This window comes from Trichechus manatus, unplaced genomic scaffold, assembly GCF_000243295.1.
Source record: "Trichechus manatus latirostris isolate Lorelei unplaced genomic scaffold, TriManLat1.0 scaffold00244, whole genome shotgun sequence".
Classification (NCBI taxonomy): domain Eukaryota; kingdom Metazoa; phylum Chordata; class Mammalia; order Sirenia; family Trichechidae; genus Trichechus; species Trichechus manatus.
In genome coordinates, this window is record NW_004444180.1 from 2,931,148 (window position 1) to 2,953,270 (window position 22,123).

The window sequence follows — 22,123 nt, forward strand, 5'->3', positions numbered from 1 at the left end:
GGGACAGGACTGATGGGAGGGGGCACGGGTGATGTTAGAAACGACTGAGTGCAAGAGCAGACTGAAGAGTCCGGGACATCTTTAGCCTCTGCCTCATATGCGGCAGCTTTGTGCCGATCCTTCTCGAAGACATGATTCATTCAGAGACGCAGAGGCCAGGCACTCGCGGTGCGGCAGGGAAGGGGCATGGCCGTGGGGAGGGGGTCAGACAGGCCCTGGCCGGGAAGATGTACGCTGAAAGTGGGGGAGGGCCAGGCGGCAGTGATGGTGGCAGATGGGGAACACAGCTCCATAAGCGGATGCAACCCCCAATAGCTATGGCGTCCTGGTATAAGGGAGCAATAAAACCAAATACCGCCCGCCCCCGGAAGGTCACAATTCAAACGTTCCTCCCTCTTCCCATCTGTTAGTCTGATAGAAACGGAGCATTCAGTGACCACACTCACGCCTCCAAATCAGCCAGAAACAAGCGCAGGGGGGCCTGTCTCCCTCAGGCCCCGGCGCCTCCTTGGATCAGATTCTGCACACCCTCCAGAGAGAACCACCTGCATACGCGTGGACATGCATGTCCACACGCACATCATGTCCACATGCACGCACACGTGTCACACACGCACCTGCACATGTGCACACATCCACATGTCCATGTGCCATCAGGAGGCACCCCCTCCACCACCTCAAACCCTAGCAAGCACCCTGCGCTCACTTCCATGTACACAGGCGCGTGGACTCGGACGCCTGGATCACCGTCGAAGGTGACCTGTGTCCCCTTTAACCATCCGGCCGAACTGCACTGGGGGAGGCTCCAGGCCTCAGCCCAGTGCTATCAGGTGGTAGACACCCACCTTCAGGGCGCCTGAAAGCCGTTTCACTGTTTTTTTAGGGAACGTGGTCCACGGCCTGGCTGCTGGTGGGGGTCCCAGCTTCCTGTGGAAATCACACTGGCAGGCTCCAGCGCCAGCTGTCCGGGGCCTACTGTGACCTCGAAAAGGAGCACCCCGATGCGTCCCCGCTCCACAACTGCCCTGGTAATTCCCTACAAATTACCCAAGTACATCACGTTACGCAATCATTTCTCGGCCTTTGATTCCTTGTGGATCCACTGTACCCGCCCCAGGAGAGGCTGACGCTCAAAGGGCCTGTGGGCCAGGCAGGGTGACAACGCCAGAGCTCCCCATGAGTCTGTGGGCCCTTCCTGAGCGGCACCACAGGCATGGAGCTGACGGGACAGCACGCAGGGCTGTGAGCACCTGCCCTGGACTCTGGACCCCCGTGGGCACTGTGACGGGGAAGACTAGCCTGGGTACTTCCCTTGGGATGGGACGAGGATGGCACAGACTCCCGGAGGTGGACCTGAGTGGAGGCACCCCAGCTCTACAGCTGCTCCAGTTTGCCAGCATGTCCTTCCCGAGCCCACTCAGCCCTTCCCCCAGCTCCTGAGCCAGGGAGGAGCGTGCCAGGCCTGCGAGGGCGGCAGTTCCCACAGTTGGGTGGGGTGCTTCCTCTTATTACAGGAGGGAGGAGAAATCAGAAAAGCAGTAGCGAGAAGACAGATCAAACATGGGTTTCATGTGGGAAGTCCCTTCCCGGAACCTTTGAGTGACTCATAACCTGGAGACACGGGTCTCTCCCACTGTGACAAACGTCCCCCGAGGGCCCCAAGCCCCTCCCCCCCAGGGAGGACCTGAGTGGAGGAGACACGGCAAGTCCGGTGGGCAAGTGACCGCAGCTGCTTCCTGAACACTCGTTCTAGAACCTCAGCACTAAAGCTGGGCTGGAGGGGCTGGATCTCACAAACACCCAGGAAGAGGCCAACGGAGCCTGTGACCACCCACATCCGGGAGACGCTGGGAGAGGAGCAGAGGACGCCCCCCCGCCCCCCATTCCCCCAAAGAGAGAGATGGCAGTCCAGGGCCGATTCATGTTTCACAACTTTAATAGAATATTCTAACTATTCTGTACAAATTGAAACACCGTAGTAAGATACAAATGTGTACTGTAAGGTTAAGGCTAGGCACGCTCTCCACGCCTGGCCGCGGGGACTCCACTGCACAGATGGCCGCCACATGCTCTGGAGCCCTGCGTGTTGGTCGAGGGCAGGTCCCACCGAATCCAGGGCTTTGAAACCAAACCAACGGTGGAGCCGGGAAGGAGGCAGCCCTGACAAACCAGGACTCGATGTTCACATGCTCGGCTGAGAGCCTTTCCGCCCAAGCCTTCAGCCACCGCTGGGGGACTAACAGCTGCCGATGCTCTGGCTACAGGCCCTCGACGTTCACAGCAAGCTGCGGTCTGCATGCACAGACACACCCCCTTGTCCAGAACCGTCGGCAGGAGCAGCCGGTCTCCTCAACAAGAGGCCGCGCTGCCGCCGCGGACGCCCCATCTTCCAGCTCTGCTGTCACAACACGGTTTCAGAAATCGTCAGGACGAGCCACAGCCTAAGCTCAAAGGCCTTACAAACATGGATGAATAAATAAATACAAAATGAACTACTAAAGCTATCACCTGGGAGCTGGTGTGCGCCCCCGCCCCTGCCCCAACCCCGCCAAACCAAAGGAAAGCAGAAGGTCCTAAGGAAGCGCGACCTGGCTCCGGGTGCCTGCTCTGGGCGGGCGGTTCCCCTACATCACAACAGCTGACACGCTCCGTGGCCAGCACCCCGCCCCGGGGCTCCCTCACAGGAGAGGGGAGCATCACGGCCAGCTGACGGCGGTGCACTGGCTCCCGGGCGCCGACCCCCCCAGCCTGCCCACCCGCATGGTCTCTCTGGGCCCCGAGGGCAGGGCCAGAAGCTCACTGAGCCCAGGGTGCAGAGGTGGTCGAAGTGCAGGACGGAGCCTCCTACTTTTGAAATGCATCAAGTTGCCACTGTACAAGTTAAGCCAAATAATAAAGAAAAAGGGAAAGGTAAGTGAAAACCATGCACAGGGGAAGACGTTAGGTGTGAGCGCTGTCAATGCGGATGCGCCGTGGCGGTGGCTGAGGCGTCCCCGACGGTCCAGCGGTGCCCGCAGAGGTGCGCTTCTTACTGCTGCTTGCACTCGGCGGGCTGGCTGGGGTCCTTCTGCGAACGAGAGAGGATGGGCCGTTCAGAGAAGAGTCCACCTTCTCGTTAGCCACACACTGCTCACTGCAGGTGTACTTTTACAAACAGCAACCAGAGACAGAGCTAACTGCCCAGAAGTCACACCGGGGCTGCCTGTTTAAAGACACACTGACCACAGAGTAAGAGACAGGCAGAGGGAGGGCCGTGGGGTCGCAGGGATCAGTGTCAGGAAGCTCTGCGCCTCACCCCTGCACTCCCTGCAGCCCGCGGTCTTGTCAGCACTTACAGGGCTGCCCCTCACAGAGGCCCCACTGCGCGCACAGGGCTGGCCCCTTGCTGCCCACCAACTCTGACCCTCCACCCACAGGCCGAGGAGTAAGCCAGCCCCGCTGAGGCCCCCAGATGCTCATGGGAGTGGAAGCATCTATTCTGGGGGAGCTTCGTTTTCTCACTCAGGGGGTCACCGAGCAGACCCACACTCCAGGAACTGCTCCAACCAGCGACGAGAGGCTACTCTAAGGAGCGTCACAAACGGGGCCCCAGGGATGGTCTGGCCTTCCTCTAAGGGGTTCCCCTAGAGGGGCGGACTGACTACATACTCTCTAATGTGTGCACCTCACAGCAGGAGCTGATGGCGGAGAAAAACAAGGCCTAAGCCACGTCAGCACCCGGGCTGTGCGTGGGCACCAGCACAGACACTTGCTCTGCTAACACTTCTGTGTGACCTTGTGACCTCTGGTTCCCGGCTGCGAAGATGACAATTACTCTGACCAGCACCCGGCACGCCTGTGGAGCCTATAGGACACCCGCGCTTCCTGCTTCCAAAGGCCGGCCGGGAGGACAGAGCCGATACCCGCCACGGTGCACGCTGGGCCTCCAGCTCCTTCTTGGGATGAGGCAGGAAGCACAGAGGACAAGTGACTGCCCTGGACACCGAGTCCGCCTCTTGTAAGCGGAATGCAAAGAGCTCTGGAAAACTCCAGGGCGCACACGTTGGCCCAGCTCTCAGCAGGGGCGATGACGGGCCGCTCTGGGAAGGCCTCCCCACTCCTGCCTGTCACAGGTGCGGCTGAGCACTGCCAGGAGCCTGGGCTCCAAAACAAAATCAGCCTGGCCAACAGGCCTACAGAAGAGAAGTGACGTCTGTCCACCCAACATTCAAGGGCCAGGGACTTCCGGCTGGGGGCCCGGGGGAAGCAGGAGTCCCCCTGGCTCAGACCAACAACAGCCGGAGAGGAAAGTGCATGCATTTCCACGTGGGCATCTGCAAACGTGAAGCTCATGAAGTGGTTTTGTAGGGGGGACACGGTGGGAACTGGGGCAGACGACACCGGGTGGGAAGAGACTTTTTACTCTCTGTCACCTCTAAATCACAGACACAATCTATTGTGGAACATATGTTATACTGCGTAAGTTACACAGCTTTTTCAACCGTGAGATTATCTTATCCTCTCTTCTTACAGAAAACCAGAACTGGTGAGAGGGACACAGTCCTTATCGGAAGGGACAGGAAGCAAACATGACCACCAGGGGGCTGTCGGAGAGGGAGGTGCTCAGGATCGGGCCAGCGTGCCCACGCTGTGGGCCTCTCCTTACCAGTCAGATGGAGAGGGGAAGAGGGAAGGGCAAGCACCGAGGCCCGAGGGCCTCTGGGCAGGATGGCGCTGGCTCTGCCCACTGGCCTGCTGAGGAAGAGCGAGTGGTGGGACACCTGCTGCGAGCTGTGCCAGCTCTGAGGACAGTGCCCACATGGGCAGAAGCCCAGAGCATCTGCACATGGGGACGCATGGTGTAGAGACGCCTGTGGTTTCTGGCCTGTGACACAGGCTAAATAAAACCACAGCTGTGCAGCCTCTAGTCATGTCCCCAGTGTGATGAGGACCCGGCCACTCAGTGCTAAGTGATCACCCAGGCAGCAGGAGACGGTGCTTTCTATATGCAAGGACGGGGAGAGAAACCCTGGTTCATCCTGGGACCATTTCGGAGAAAGAAGGAAGGGGTTTGAACAGAGACCAGTCAATCCGAGGAGGGGGCAGAGACGGGCCACCACCTACGCACGCACCCAGGATCGCGGCTCAAGAGGTGATCAACATGTCTGAAAACAGAACATTCCCTTCCACTAGAGCGTATGTGACAACCGGGCACAGGAGAGACAAGAGTGGCCACAGTTTGCTAAGTTCTTCAGACCTCCAGGGGCAGTAAGAATCAATGGCAACTGGGCATAATTTTAGCCAGTAAAATGATCAGGCGCAGCCCTTTAAAACATAGTATTAAGAGACAAAAAGCATGTTGATTTCATCTAATCAAAATGTTTTTTAGGCCCAAATCTGCCAACAGCCTATTTGTTTTCTATGAAAAAAGCCCAGAGAAGTGAGAACTGAGGCAGACTCTCAGGACGTCGGTCTGCCTGGCCACTAGGGTTCCCGTGCCACTCTGGGGCAACAGGGCAGAGCCCCGTCCCCTCCCACGGCATCTCCTGTTCCCACTTCTGCCCTTCCCATGATGCCCCTGCGCCCTGCAACTTGAGGTGGTCCCACGAGCGAGGGCATCAACAGTGGCCGCAGCCTCCCTCCCCTCCCGTCTGAGCTGGCAGCCCATTCCAGACGCACAGGCACCATCACGCAGGTGCCCTCACGCAGCACGCAGGGCCGAGGGCGGGCTCACGCAGCTGACACTGGTTTTAGTCTACAGCTGGTTCTTCTCTTCTTCAGCCAGAGCACGCTTCTCCATCAACCTCACACTAAAACAGATGCCAGCAGCTTTTTAGGTGAAAAATTCTGCCCTGTTAAATATTTGGTTACTCGTCTGTACATACCTATTCGTTCACACGACACCCAAACTGAAGAAATATAAGCAGCCAACACACGCCCAGAGACACTCGAGGAACTGGTGCGGGCCGGCCACAGGGAGTGAGTGACGACCCATCGAGATGCAGCCCAATCCGGCTAAGGACCCTTAATGCAGTGGGGTCTTAAAAAGGACATGGGGCTTGTGTGTGGGCCACCCCACAGGCGGCTGACACCCCTGGGCCCCTCTCCTCTGTCCTCTCCCTTCAAGGGAAAGGCCACACAAGTGGCGTCTTTGCTGCTTGGTTAGCAAGAAACACGGGGTTCAGAAAGCAGAAGCCCAATCTACCTGCCGTGTTTGTTTGAACCGTTCAGGGGCCCTGTTTCAAAGCAACCCAACTGAGCCCGGGACAAAGCCTGCTGCTGAGGACAGTGCTGCATGTGCCTGGACACCAGCTGTCCTCCTCACCCAGAGCCAAGGCAGCAGAGTGTAGGAAGTTACAGATCAGAAGCTTGGAAAGTAGATATGAATGGAATGCCACCTTACCTAGAAACGCATGAATGAGTAACAAAAATTACACCTAAACGGGAAAAAAATGAAAGGAACTGTCAGCATGAAAGAAAATGAAATACACAAAATCATACAGGAGGAACAGCCACAATTTCTCCTGATCCCAAAAAACTGCCTACTAACTACTCAACCCAAGACAAGTCACTGCAACACCCCGGGTCGGGATCTTTACGAACGGGCAGAAAACATTTGTTTCACTTACAACCGACTGTTTCCACCACCAAAACGTCCCTTCCACTTGTGCAGACCCTCATATCACGGGGCACCATGAAGAAGCAAGCGTGAAGAAACAGAACGACCACATTGTGACCCGAGTCCTGTCCGACCGCGTGCGGCTGGGAGTCCTTTCTGGCACTCCTCACTGACCCTGACCATCAATCCCATCTGAGACCACGAGAGTATTTATGACTCGCGAGAATGCTTTTAAGAAACGGAGGTGACGTGAGAGGAGACAGCAGATGTGGCAAGGCAACACAAGAGAAGCAGAGCAGACAAAACAACAACAAAAAGACCCCGAAGGAGCAGAGTGCCAGCTGCCAGCCAGACAAGGGCCTGAGACAGACCCAAAGGTGTGACTGCAAGGCGTGGAGACGGCCTCGGCTTTACGATCAAAGCTGGCATGTAGCCCCTCGGGCCCCGGAGGGCAGGAGAACAAGCCAAAGAAGCACGGCTGGCACGCAGGTCGATCCAACAGCATCACAGCAGTGTGAGGTGACATCATCACAGAGCCTGTCAACCAGTTAATGGACAGGCCTGTCTTCATGCCCACCGACCACGTGGAGCAAGACCCCATCCAGCACACCAGTGACTGACAGCTCGGCTCTGAGCGCACCTTCTCATGCCCTTGTTCCCAGAGGAGCACACGGCTCGTGCTTCGGAAGTCTGACACCAGCTGTCCCCCCTCCTGGCCCTCCCTGAAGGACCTACAGTGACCGGGCACTCAGGAAGGTCTAGAGTTAACACACCGATCGTGGGGCCAGGTGGTGGTGCTGACGGCTTAGCGCACAGTCCACCGTGGGCAGAAAACAGGGCTACGGACAAACAGACGGACAGACAAACAAACGATGCCTAGAGAGACATACTACAAAAAAGCCAGGTAATGTTAATTAGCATTCTGACAGCCCACAATACACTGAATTCTAAGATGCAAGGAAGCTATAAACAATTTCATGCTAGAAAATCAGAGTAAATTCTCACTACAGCTTTGGGCTGCATTAAAGTAGTTCTGGTCTTTAAAATACAATTTAAACGGAAAAGCACGCTGATTTTCAGCTGGTGTGACAGCGCCATGAACACTCAGACTTACAGGCATCGTTAACGGGATGGTGTAGACTCTTTGTTTAGATTTGTTTCCTATAGCATAGCTTTACTAGTTTATTTTAGATTAAATCAGATACATCTCTCTGTAGACATATCTTCTGAGAACTCGTAGCCCAAATACAACTGCAAAACTGTGCCTACGATGTCGTTATTGCAGCTACTGAAAAATAATCCTTTGTTCCCCACCCCGAGACTCTGCTTTGCACCTTTTCAAAAACAAACAAAACCTAACAGAACAACAACATTCACCCACGTTGTCGGGGCAGGAAAAGAAAGCTGCTTTACAGAACAAGTTACGTAAGCAACACAGCGCTTTAAAAAGATTTCAGGAACGCTTTTTACCAATTATTTATACTTCAACACTTCATGAAATCATCCATCAGGTGCAAGAATATTCCCCCATTTTTTCTGATACAGTTTAAGTTTTCTAATTAACGAATGACACACGCGAACTCTTCACACCCCCATGTCCACGTCCAAGGTGCAAACTATCTGTGAAAGGTCCAACAGCGCAGCACCCCCTGCTGGGTGTCCCCCAAATCGCTCACCTTGGGGTTGATTTCGGCATCCTCATCCTCTTCGCCTTCCTCGTCACCTTCCAAGTCCTGTGGGGAAAGGACCAAACAGGCAGGATGCACACGACTGCCATTTCACAACGAACAAACCCGAGCAACGTTTCCATTGAAAAGGAATCCATTACTGCCACCCATGACTGACTGAATCACTTCCTTCGTACGGACACTTTAGACCATCCGGGGAGTTTTTTTGTTCTCACAGGTAACCCTGAAATGAACATATTCCTGAAAAAGCGTATTTTTCTTTTGGCAGAGAAATCCATAGAGACGATGCTGCAGGGACATGGCCATGTCTCCCTGACCTGTTTCTTACCTCCTCTTCTCCCTCCTCGCCTTCTTCAAACTGAAAAAACAAAAAACAAAACAAACACCTTTAAGTTTCTAAAACACAGCAGCCACCCGACCGAGACACAGCTCCTTCCCACACCTCCTGAGCCGGACCCCACCGGCCTGGACCGAGGGGTCCCAGGTGTGTGAGTCCTGCTGCTGTAACGGGTCCCCAGTACCCGACAATCACCCACACAAGAGTGGGGATGGGACCACACAGAGGAGCCAGCAGGCGGGGACCACCCCCAGGCCCCAGGGGCGCTGGGGCCCACTGCGACACCACCGCCGACTGCCCGCCACGCTTCCAGAGCACAGCGTGGGCAGACAGGAACAGGTTTTTACAACATGATGAGTCTGTTTCCTTCCAATTTTCTACAAGGCTGATCTAAGCAAACCAGCAGCACAACCATACCACATACAGGAATTTCCACCTGATTTTATTTGCCATCTCATACCGGGGAAAAAGAAACTTTTGCTTGGTAGACATACAATGAAGCCGTGGAGTTTCATCTCTAAAATAAATCAAAACTCCAGTGCTCCTAGGAGCCTCCCACACTGGAGCTGCGGGGTACTGAATTCATTTCTCCAAAGTCAGACTCCGCTCACGCTTCAAACGGGAGGCTTAGACCCAAACCCAACCCCAACTGACACAGGACACCCGACCACTCAGGTCGGCCATTCTGCTGACAAGCAGCCCCGTCCCCGAACACCTGCACACATGCGCTTTAGAGACAAGCTCAGAAGACCCCTGCAGGGCGCCCAGGGGCCCGGCAGCACTCTCCTGCCTGCCTCTGACCACAAAGCAGCCCATCCCCCCTCCCTCCCTCGCTAAGCATCCTGCCCCAAAGGGCCTGGACTTTGGGGAAGAAGGCTTTCAAGGGTCCTGCAGCCAACAACTCTGGGGGCGTGTGAGGCCAGGTGTGAACAAGGCTCCGACAAGCTCCAGGCCTCGTTTCTGAGGCTCCAAGGACTTCACCTCACCTTCAAGGAGGCTCTCTTTTGAAAGACTCCACCTGAGGGCTGCAGGGTCATATTCACACTTGTCTAGAGCAGTGGTTCCCAAAGTGGGGCACACATACCCCAAGAGGACGAACATGTTGGAACCGTCAGAGCACAGGAATAAGATATCGGAACCTATTTACTTCATCCTTTAACATCTTAGCTCGCACGTGTGATCTATAACGTACCCAACATCAACAGAGCGACTTCCACACCAGCGCTTACTGAGCACCCACCGTGCTGGGTGCTGTTCCCATTCACCCCACAGCAGCCCTACGGCCACTCCCCCACCTCCTCTAACAGATGAAGCCACTGAGGCGCAAAGGGCCACACAGTTCCAAGTGGCAGAATTAGGGCTCAGATGCAAATGGCTGACTTGAGTTCACACTTCTAACCTGTGGACCACACTGCTCATCGGCAGTATAAGCGCTGAATACATTATACGCGAATGAGCACACGTACGTTAAAAGCAAATAAGCTACACCGCTCACGTCAGTACCTGCGCTGGCTGCACGCAGTGTAAATGAGTAAACACGCATACGTGGCAGATTCAGAAATGTTAACTGGTGAGTGTGGATCAAAAAAGCTTGGAAACCACTGGTCTAGAGGTGTGCTTTCCAATGTGTGGCCACTTAACTAAGATGAGCTACAATTAAGCACTCAGCTCCTCAGTCACATGAGCCATATTCTATGTCCGTCCGTGCTGGGCAGAGCAGGCACAGACCAGTTCCCTCGCTGCAGGAAGTCCTACTGGACAGTGCTGCTCCAGAAGTCATCTAAACTAGCAATTCTCCAAACACCTTCTTGAAGGCCATGCTACGTTCTGTGTGTGCCGTTCCCCGACCCCACCACCACCTCATAGCCTGAGTGGGTAGGCCCCAAGTTAGAAAGGAGAAGCTGAACTGCCCGAGTAAGGAGAGATGTGAGGAGAAGCGGGCCTCCGCTGGGCTCCTCTGCAGAGCTGGGACGCCCCCAGGTGCATAGTGACTCCAGGCTGCCTGAGCTCCTCCTACAAAGGGCCACCTAAAAGCAGCCATGGCCACGGGACTCTGAGAGATGGGGAGAAGCATCATCTAAAGCCCACTTCCAGCACCACGCCACAGAACACCACGGCCTTCCACACGTCAGGAAGACACAGGCCGCCCTGAGCACTGGCTCTGACGGAGAGTGGGGCTCCCTGGGCTGCACCCCCAGGGCTGGCAGTGGGAGAGCTGCTCTTCCTCTGGCACAAAGAAAGGCAGCACGCACAGTTGGGCTGTTTTCCTTGTGGACCTCGGGCTTCTAGTTCTTTTACATGGTAAGCCACAGGCCAGCATGAGTGCCCCTCACTGAGCATCGTGTGGTGGGGCCAGACCTCCACGAATGAGCTTCTCCCCAGGCCTGAAGGTCCCTGAGGCGTACCGGACATGCAGAGAGATGACGGGCCTCTGGGGCCGCAGACAGTCTCGTGGAACGTCACCAGAGCAGAGTTACAGTAACCTGGCTCCAAGACCACCCCACAGGGGACCTGCTCTCCTGTTCCTTTCTGCCCCCTCCTCTTCTGTCCTTGTGGGGTGCTGTCGATTCTGACTCACAGAGGCCCCACGTGACAGAGCAGAACCACCCCACAGGGTTTTCTAGGCTGTAACCTTTACGGGAACAGATCGCCAAGTCTTTCTCTCATGGAGCAGCTGGTGGGTTCGAACCACCAACCTTTGGGTTAGCAGGGAGCACTCAGCCACGGCGCCACCAGGGCTCCTTCCCTCCTACTCTAGTTCCCACCAAAACACCAGAGAGCAGCCGTGACCACACGTCAGTGATAACGCAGCAACAGTCTCGGGCTTCGCGGCAACATCACCCCCCACCCCCACATACGTTGTCGTCGTCCTCGATGGCCTCCCCAGTGAAGTAGAGCACCGCGCGGGGGACTATCCTCTCGCGGAAGAAGTGTCCAATCTCAAAATCAGAGGCTAAGGTGAACTCGGAATCTTCATCCTGAGGGAGACCGAAACGTGAGCGCATCGTTCTCTCAGCCCGACCCAACCTCGCCCTCCCTCCTGGGGGATCGTCCCTACACACGCAGAAACCACTTAACGTGACAACAGACAGCTTTAAAGGAACCGACAGGGCACAGTGAGAGGAAAGTAGGCAAGACCACACCAGAGCAGGGCCCCCAGAGTCGGGGTACTGACACCCCAAACACATGGCACCAAGCATGGTCAGAAGGACACACATCTGATACGGAAGGTGAAGGCCAGCATGGGAAATTCAGACTGTTCTCCAACAGAAAGGTGCGGTAATTATAAATTAACACCAGGTTTTAGGGAGCAGGAATGGATTCTAAAAAGCAGACGATTACTCAGGAAAAAGTTTCGTAGAAAGTAAGACTTTTAATGACAAATCTTACCAGTGATTCTCCATCCCCAGAAGCTATAAAAGAACAAGACAAAACATATATTATACTAAATACCAAAAAATTTAAAATTAGCTCACACAGAAAGCTCAGCTGACAGATACAACGGAGCATTTCACACCTCGAGGCTTTTCGACAGAAAGGGCCTGAGCCGTGGGCCTCCTCAGGGTCTTCTCAACTTCATCCTGGGCGTGAACATATCTAGCCCTTGGAACGAAAGCTGTCCCGGCTCCCTCCACGCTCCCTCCTTCCCCACGCGAGCCCTGAGCTGCAGGCTGGAGCTGGGGCACAGACCCAAACTTTACTGAGGTGGAAAGTATCAATGGCGGAAAGGTGTGTCGGGTGGCCGACTGTGGCCATTCGGGTGGAGACTCGTGTCCTGCAAAGCTGTATGTGATGACACCATAAACAAGGAAACAGCCCTAAGCCCTGAGAGACCAAGCTACTGGGCTGAGGGCTGGGGACCACGATCTCGGGGGACATTAGCTCAACTGGCACAACACGGTCTACAAAGAAAACGTTCTACATTCGACTGTGGTGCGTAGTGACTGGGGCCTTAAAAGCCTGCGAGTGGTCATCTAAGATCCATCTACTGGTCCCATTCCATCTGGAGCAAGCAAGAATGAAGACCGAAGACACAAGGGAAAGATTAGTCCCAAGGACTAATGGACCACTACTACCACAACCAGACGGAGCCCAGAACCACCAGATGGTGCCGGTTACCACCACCAACTGCTCTGGCTGGGATCACAAGAGGGTCCGAACAAAGCAGGAGAAAAATGTAAAACAGAACTCAAATTCACACACACACACAAAAAGACTAGACTTGTTGGTCTGACAGAGACTGGAGAAACCTTGGGAGTATGGCTCCCAGGCACCCTTTTAACTCAGTACTGAAATCACTTCTGAGGTTCACGCTTCAACCAAAGATTAGACAAGTCTATAGGCCCAACAATAACACACATAAGGGATGTGCTTCCTAGTTCAATCATATATACGAGACTAATGGGTACACCAGCCCAAAAACAAAGACAAAAAGGCAGGAAGGGACAGGAAAACCGGATGAATGCAATCAGGGAACTCAGGGCGGAGAAGGCGAGAGAGAGTGTGGATACGTCACGGGGTTGGCAACCAATGGCACAGAACAGTTTGTGTATTGGGTGTTTAATGAGAAACTAATTTGCTTTGCAAACTTTCACCTAAATCACAATAAAATTAACATGCCATCTCAGCTAGGTAGGAAGAGACTTTCGGCTGCGTATCTGTTCAGAAAGGAGGAACGAGAGCAGAGCATGGAAATCCCGCGGAACAGAAATTCCCTGTGGGCAGGGCGGCTTCCTCTCTGCTAGGAGCTCCTCACTGGACGGTGAGGCTCAGGTGCCGAACTAAAGCCCCTAAAGAATGACGGAAAGGCAGGGGCGGAAACCACACTGAACCAAGCCAAGTGACACGCCAGTGAGGTTCTGGGCTCTGATCCCAACTCTCAAGTGTCTGCTCTGGGGCCTCGACTCTTGTCAGGGGCTGGAAGTTCACTCTACTCTGTCTCACTCTGGGGGCCCCGGAGCCTCGGGCGCTGAGCGACTCAAGGCTGCCCTCCCTGAAGCCCCACAGGCCTGCTAGGAGAGGACCTAAGGCACCCTGATGACTGGCCTCCAGGCACGGGGAACCAGTAACTGCTCCTCCACCCTCACCGGGCTGCCCCAGGCAGGCTGCAGCACCGTGTTCACTGCTGAGGAACTGAGGTCCACGGCTCCACGGCTGAGGTCACTGCGGGGTCTGAGGCACAGGTCTGGAGACAACCTAAAACTGTCAACACCTGACAGGCATCTCCCAGGGGTCACTGACTGGGGTTCACAGGTCACCACAGGACCTGTTTTGTAAGGAAAAAAAGGCTGGACAAGCTAACTACTGTCTCTTCCATTTCTAAAAAATTTCATCAATTTTGATTATTTTCTTGACTACCCTACACCACCCCCTCCCCCACTGCCATCCTTTGCTCTCTAACAAACAACCCAAACATTAACCAATGATCTGTACCAGGGCTGGCTTTATTTCGTTTCAAATTACGTTTCAGTCCATGGAAAATACTGAGAAAATACTTTTCCCCCTACATCCATTATTTGAACGTGGCCGAGTCTGGCCTCAGCGCTCTGTCATGGTTAGAACATCACATCAAGACTCCCAAGTAACTCTCAAAGCGACCTGCTCAGCCTTCACATACTCAAAGGTCTCGTTTTTATTCTATCATGTGGAAATTGAAAAAAATAAAGCAAGAGTAATAGTGATATAAAGGGGGAAAAATCCTGAAGCTTCCAAAATATGATTCTGACCAAACTCTTTAAAAAAATGGAAATCCAACTACTTTCGTTTTGTCAACACAGAAATTCCAAGAGAGTCCTTGGGTGGCACAAACTGTTAATCCAAAAGGTGGGTGGTTTGAACCCACCCAGAGACGCCTGGGAAGACAGGCCTGGCAATCTGCTTCCAAAAGGTCACAGCCTTGAAAGCTCTATGGAGCACAGTTCTACTCTGACACACATGGGGTTCCATGAGTTATTAAGTGACTTCACAGCAAGTAAGAACAATCCTCTTTCTACAATTACACAAACAAGGAAAGGAAACAATATAAAAATTCCAAGAAACCTTGTACCCTACCAAATACAGCATAACAGACAACAGAATTTGAGGGAAGCATGGTTGGGCAGATCACTCAAGTCCATGCACCAGCAACAAAAAGACCGACATCAGATCCGCTTAGGACAAACTCTCGAGCCCAGGCAGGGCTTCCACCTTCAGCTGGGAGCTGAAACCGAGGCGTGGGCAGGCCGGCTGTGAGGCTGACACCACGCAGACAGAGGCCGGAGAGCCCAAGGAGGCAAGCTCAGAAGTGCCTGCTGCGGCCTGGGGGACTCTCCAGAATCCAGGTGCAGGGCAGGCCAGGTGGGGCACTCACTTCAGGTCCCTTTTCCCGCTGAAGATGTCAGTCCTTCTCCTATAAGCCCACCCTGCACCTTAGCGGCTCAACACGCTGGACTCACAACAGGTATCCTCCCCACTGACATGGACAGGACTGAGCTCTTGGGGAGCTGTGAACCTATCAGACAGGCGCCCTCCCCGCTGACCGCGAACAGGACTGAGCTCTCGGGGCAGCTGTGAACCTATCAAGTCAATGAGGTCCTTCTACACAAGTACATAATCAATACAAACAACCCAACTGACATACCTTTCAGTGGACTGAAGAAGTTGAAAAATGAATCATTGGGTACTTGTTTAGTAATTGTTCTAACAGTGCCTCGACCCTTGTGTTTCTGCTTTTTCTTGATGGTTTTAACTGTGACATTTTTCCCTTTCTTCCAGTCAATAGTACACCTACAGGGACAAAGGACAGCAAGAAACTATCATGGACACACAGCTCCACGGGAAAAATCAATTATAAGTATACACAATAAGTAAAGTATAGCTCTGTGAAACACCTGGAGAATTTTTTAAAAAAACAAGCTGCAAACTGAGCGAACCCTCCGTACAGCCAGCGGGCAACTGTCTACGAAGGTCACCTGAAGGTCAGTGAATGGGAAATGCCTGGTCTCCCGCCGCCGGGGTGGGTGGGACTCCAGCTTTAGGGTCCTGGAAGCGCAGCTGCATTCTTCTCCTGAGACGCCGCGTGGGCGCGCTGCAGGCTGCCTTCTGTGACACAGTGCGGTCAAGGCTGGGCCGGACAAGAGCTCGGCGCTCACCGCCCGGCACGAGCCCCAGAGCACGCTCTGGGCCGATGGCTCACAACCCCTGAATTCTCAAGGCAACTACGCGAGCAGTACAGGTCGGAGAAAGGAAACTGGTCACCAGCTGCAAATAACTGACGGCCAGTCCCAACCACCCTCTACCCGCATCCGAGCCAAGCAGTCCTCTGTGAGGGGCTTTTTAAGGACGTGCATCCTCCTGGACACCAGAACACCTGGCGGCACCTGAACCGTACCTGCCTTTGTCACATGATGGCCTAGCTCTGGGTCTGAGCTTTCAAAATGATCTGCCATCTGAGTCTAGCAGACGCCTAATGATGTTCTGAGGCCCATAAAGGGGAGATTCCTCAGGGGAAGTGCTCGATTCCAGTGAGTAAGGACACCTGCTTTAAATGAAGGATAAAATCCCCAGACAGTCTCTAGTCAACCAAAGGGAATGAATTCTAAACTCAGTCTCTCCCTGGTGATCATGGAGACTGAAAGCACCGAGATGCTGGGCCGTGATTCAAAGAGCAATTAAACAGCACCACCAATTTCCAATGCACAGACTCATGCATTCATTCAGGTTATTTATTTGTGGGGGGCAATCTATCAGGTCAATGATCAGAACCTCATTTCTGGTGTCTAGAGAACATACAACTCGATCTTCTCATTAGAGCAAGGACACTGGACCACTCTCTCAAACCTCACACATCACACATTAAGTTCCCCAAACTGACACTACTTAATTTAAATCTTCATCTACTGGGCAAATGAAACATTTTGCTTTTTTCCTATTTTCTATTTCACCTACAAAGTTCTAAAATCATTTCTTACTTTTGTTTAAAAAAAAAAAAAAGAAAGTGAGAACGCCTTTTCTTACCCATCACAGTCAACAATTTCAGGGCCTTCAAAGGAAAAAGGATCAGCCTTATCAGGCTCGGACTTCATCTTGTACGTTTTCGTCAGGACTGAATTGGTGAAGTAATCGTTGGGTTCAAAGTGGAACTCTAATACAAAAGACTGAAAAGAAACGCTCACGATTAGCACCGCTTCAAATGTAAAAACAACGAGCGACATACTTCACGCACCACACCGTACTAACTGAAATCGGCTCTTCTCCAAGCATGCTGTCATAGGCTCAGATCACGTAACAAGAAAATCTTCTTTACTGGAAAAAACATCACCACCAAGTTAAAAAAAAAAAAAAGGTGACAGATTGGGAAAAAACCCTGTAACACTAAAGCCCACCAATGGGGGAGCATGTCTCCCACTCTGGACGGCCCCCACTACGAGGCCAAGCTCCCATGAGACATCCTAGCCTCTATCTGCTGCCCCAGCCCCTGCCACGAAGAAGGGAGAGGTGAAGATCAGACAGCCGTCCAGAAGAAGAAACCAGGCACCAGGGACGCAGCCCTTTCCTCGCCCTTCCCCTGGGACGCGGCCAGTCAACCTGTGTTTTGCTGTCTCTGCCGACGGCGAACGTGGCGAGCTGTGTGGGAAGGGGAAGGAAAAAAGGGAAGCACATGCTGGGCCTCCGCAAAACTCAACAAGGACCACAAGTCAATCCTTCATTTAGAAAGAACTCCACAAGTCCGAAAAAAGACAAACAGAATAGGAAAAAAAAATACAGGATGTATACCAAGTAGTTACTATTTGTTGTTAGGTGCCGTCTTGTCGAGTCAGTTCTGACTCACGGCGACCCCGTGTACAACAGACGGAAACGCTGCCCGGTCCTGCGCCGTCCTCACAATCGTTGCTGTGTTTCAGGGGATTATTGCAGCCACTGGGTCCATCCATCTTGTCGAGGGTCCTCCTCTCTATTGCTGACCCTCTACTTTACCAAGCATGATGTCCTTCTCCAGGGACTGATCTCTCCTGAGAACATGTACAAAGTATGTGAGATAAAGCTTTGCCGTCCTCGCTTGTGAGGAGCAATCTGGCTGTGCTTCCTCCAGGACAGACTTGTCCATTCTTCCGGCAGTCCGTTCGATATTCCTCGCCAACACCGTAATTCAAAGGCATCAAGTCTTCAGTCCTTATAATCATCGCCCAGCTTCCGCAGGCTTACGAGGCGACCAAAACCCCACGGCTTGGGTCAGGTGCACCTTAGTCCTCCAAGTGACATCTTCGTTTTCTAACAGTTTAGTCTTGCAGCAAGTGTGCCCAATGCAATACATCATTTGATTTCCTGACTGCTGCTTCCATGGGCGCCGACTGTGGATCTAAGTAAAATGAAATCCTCCACAACTTCAATCTTTTCTCTGTTTATCATGATGTTGCTTAATTTGTTATGATCCACACAATCAAATGCTTTTGCACAGTTAATAAAAAACAGGTAAACATCTTCCCCAGTTTATCTTACTGTGGGGGCTTGTGTGTTCTGTGACGCTGGAAGCTATGCCACTGGTACCCAAATACCAGCAGGGTCACACATGGCAAATATGTTACAGCTTCCAGACTAAGACAGACTAGGAATGAGGAGGATGGCGCAGGACTGGGCGGCGTTTCCTTCTGTTGTACACAGGGTCACTGAGTCATAAACATCTCAACAGCACCTAACAACGAACATCTTTCTGGTATTCTCTGCTTTTAGCCAAGATCCATCTGACATCATCAACAAAGAGATCCCTCATTCCACGTCCTCTTCTGAACCTAGCCTGAACTGCTGGCAGCAAAGGCATCTGCTTGTGTGGATCATAATAAGTGAAGCAACTATCTGTGTATTGCTGCAACTGGTTTTGAAAGATTATCAGCAAAACTTTACTTGTGTGTGATATTAACGATACAGTTCAATAATCTCCACATTCGGTTGGATCACCTTTCTTTGGAATGGGCACAAATATGGTTCTCTTCCAGTTGACTAGCCAGGTAGCTATCTTCCAAATTTCTTGAGAGAGACAAGGGAGCGCTTCCAGAGTTGCATTTGTTTGATGAAACATCTCAATTCATATTCTGTCAATTCCTGGAATCTTGATTTTCACCAATGCCTTCAGTGCAGCATGGACTTCTTCCTTCAATACCACTGGTTCTTGACCATATGCTACCTCCTGAAATGGCTGAGTGCCGACCAATTCTTTTTGGTACAGTGACTCTGTGTACTCCTATCTTCTTTTGATGCTTCCTGGGTTGCTTGATATTCCACCCATAGACTCTTTTAATACTGCAACTCGAAGCTTGACTTTCTTCTTCAGTTTTTTCAGCGTGAGAAATGCTGAGCGTGCTCTTCCCTTTTGGTTTTGTATCTCCAGGTCTTTGCACGTGTCATTGTAACACTTTACCTGGTACTTTGTCTTCTCGAGCCGCCCTTTGAAATCTTCTGTTCAGCTCTTTTACTTCATCATTTCTTCCTTTCGCTTTAGCTACTCTACAGTCAAGAGCAAGTTTCAAATCTCTTCCGACATCCATTTTGGTCTCTTCTTTCTTTCCTTTTACTTTTTGTAGTCACAAATGAATTTGTCTGAAGAAAACACCTGAGCAAATGCTTCAATATGTACAAAGATATTCACCTGACCTACTTATAAACAAGAAAAGAATGGGGATCTCAGTTAAGTAAATTATATATAGTCTAGTATTGTGGAGAAAAGACTGATTCAGGGTCCAGATGGCCTGCGTTCAAACCCTAGCTCTGTCCTAGGTGCTGTGTGACTTTGGGAAGTTATTCAATGTCTCTGTGCCTTAGTTTCCTTACTTGTAAAACAGAAGTAACAACGCTTCCTTTCTGCATGACCTGAGGATTCATCTATGGAAACACTTAACAGAGCTAATTAAGTTCACAGGCAATGCTTGCTAAACGCTGGATGTTTTTATTCTAACGGTACAACCATCAACTGGAAAAGAGATTGAAAAAATGTTCAGAATAGCAAAATTCTAAAAAGAAACAAACAAAAAAAATCACACATATACAACCCCCCGTCATAAATACACAAAAAAAGCCCAATCTGACTAGTAATACAGAAATGTAAGGTTAGATGTCATTTTTGCCCGGCAGAGTAAAGTGGCTGCTGCTGTTTTTACCAGCACTCACTGCTGAGTCAGGAGACAACCCTCCAACCACGCCCAAGGTGGAGCCTACGTGGTCAAAGGTGACACTACAGAGTCGGGGGACAGGGACGTGGGATTCTCTTTACCGTGGCTGTAACTCTTCTCTAAGTGTGAAGTCATTTCAAAATAGAAAGTCTGAAAAACATATCATTAACAAAAAAGTAGGTGTAAAAAAACACTGCCCACAGAAATGTAAACGGAACAACCTTTTGGCCTTAAAACGTTCATTTCCTTTGATCCAGTAAAGACGTTAAAAGAACTCTAAACTGAAGAAACCACCAGCAATGTAATCAGATTTGGGTTCAAGTCTCCTCATCCTGATGCAGTTATTTAAAACGGGGGGTGGCATATTCAGGGACTGTCACTCACTAAACAAGACATTTTACCAACAACGGATGCACTAACAACTCTTTTCCCCAAGCAAAGCTTCTGCTGGTTAAGTGGGAAAAGCAGTATAAACTATGTGCACCACAGTCCCAGTTTTCTGAACAGACAGGTACATAAATACACAGGGGTGAAATCAAGGCCACGGCGCCTGTGGAGGTGAGTAAAGAGGAGCCCAGAGCACCGCCAACGCTGCACACACTGGCCCGCCTCACTCCTGAAGGGAGGGCACTCGCCTTCATTTTTCTTTATAAATTTGATGTCTTATTAAATGTTTCATAATTTAATAAAAAGGAAAAAGATTAAGGGGGAACACACCAAACTGCTAACAGCTACTTCTTGAAGATGGTGATTTTCTATAATGTTCTTCACACAAATTTCCTGTAACAAGCCCACGACTTCCCTAGCGGGGGAGGCGAACACCAACAGACCCAGCTCACTGGCCCATGTGCTACAGCGAAGGCTCTGTTCTTTGTCCAGGAGCGATCGCTAGAGATGGAGGACCACACAAGATGGACCTGCGGCTGAGATGGGAAGAAAACGGGCCGAGAAAATCAGCTAACAGGTGTCCAATAAGACAGCAAAGAAGAAGAAAGGAAAAAAAAAAAGAATTGCCCCCAAGGGGGAAAAAGGCAATAAACTGAATCTGATGGGTCACAGGTGAGAAAGGAGGGTGAGGAAAAACCACACACAGAAATCTCAGAACCCCACACTCATGGGCACACACACAAAGGAATTCACACCAAGGGAGCAAACGACACATGCGCTCACAAGCCTCTAGGGGGCGCTCTGGCATAGCTGAGCACATGCTAAGGGCACTCACTGGGAGGAGCCACCGCCACAGCAGGGCGGAGGGGAAGGAGAGGGCGCCCCCTTTAGGCAGAGCTGCGCCACGGCCCCAGAAAAGCCCCTTGGCCCGTGGTAGGCTCAGTGCAGGCCCCCACCCCACCCAGAGGGACCCTCAAGTGCCACCTTAGATACTAGAGCAGACAGGAAAAGGAGATGGGACACACTCAGGCCCCCCCATCTGTCAGATAGTAGCTATGGGCCTGGGAGAAGAGACCTCACTCACACAGGCCCTCACCTGCTAGCCAGCTATCTGGAGCCAGGACATGGAGGGGAAAAGGGATGGACCCTCATCCTCGGTCACTCCCCACCCCATCCCTAACCCAAAGCCAACACACAGCACTTAGTCTCCAAGACCTAAAACCGGACACCACAGTCAGTCAGCCAGTCCTCCGTCTTCTGAAACATGGCTGCGCTGGAAAGGAACCTGTCACCAATGCCAGGCTAACCGGTCCCAAGTGGTGCTGCCAGCGAAGAACCGAGCACCCACGAGACCTGACGTTTGAGGCCTCACTTCGTCACCGACAGAAACCAGCAGCAGCTCACGTCCAGTGGGTTTTACTAAACGGCAGGCAGGCACTTCCCACAACGTGGGACCGTACACGTCATACCCAGGCGTTTTTGAAAGATGCATTTCATGACGAATTAGTCACACTCGGAGAACACTTTTTAATCCCATCTACCTGCAATTACCTTTTAACGTAAAACCTTGGATTTCTGTTAAAGGTGTTACTCACATCTGTACCTGTACCTCCCATCCGTTTAAACCTTTTTTTACACACACCAGATCCTCATAAACTCGTAAGACCCTTAGAAGTCTGCTATCACCCCATCTGACGAGAGGAAACAAACTCAAAGCTCACAGGTGGTACATGGGACAGCAGAAACGCGAGAAGTCGAGACCTCCTGGAGCTGCTGCTAACTGGCTTGTGGCCTTGTGACACTGACATGGTCTGACCAGCTTCTCCAGCCCAGTGCCAGGGAGACGTGGGGCGGGTTAGTCAGTGTTGGGGCCCAAGGAGATGTGGGGCCAGTCAGTGATGGGGCCCAAGGAGACGTGGGGCCGGTCAGTCAGTGATGGGGCCCAGGGAGACGTGGGGCCGGTCAGTCAGTG

The 22,123-nt window shown here is 52.1% G+C and overlaps 1 protein-coding gene across 6 annotated transcripts in view; it reads right to left on the reverse strand.

Annotated features, from left to right (window-relative positions):
* Positions 1 to 1,916: 1,916 nt before the first annotated feature.
* NAP1L4 (nucleosome assembly protein 1 like 4) overlaps positions 1,917 to 22,123 on the reverse strand; it is a 43,824-nt gene continuing 23,617 nt past the window's right edge. For 2 of the 6 annotated variants that reach the window (XM_004389394.2, XM_023724364.1), the window contains 8 exons: positions 16,619 to 16,758; positions 15,243 to 15,388; positions 12,014 to 12,036; positions 11,482 to 11,601; positions 8,615 to 8,644; positions 8,275 to 8,331; positions 6,383 to 6,416; positions 1,917 to 3,067 (listed from right to left, as the gene is read on the reverse strand). In XM_004389394.2, the coding sequence (XP_004389451.1) occupies positions 6,411 to 6,416; positions 8,275 to 8,331; positions 8,615 to 8,644; positions 11,482 to 11,601; positions 12,014 to 12,036; positions 15,243 to 15,388; positions 16,619 to 16,758 (522 nt within the window). In that variant the 3' untranslated portion in view covers positions 1,917 to 3,067; positions 6,383 to 6,410. Of the gene's footprint in view, positions 8,332 to 8,614; positions 8,645 to 11,481; positions 11,602 to 12,013; positions 12,037 to 15,242; positions 15,389 to 16,618; positions 16,759 to 22,123 lie in introns of all 6 variants that reach the window. The other 4 variants (XM_023724365.1, XM_023724362.1, XR_002822820.1 and 1 more) reach the window with 3 other exon arrangements.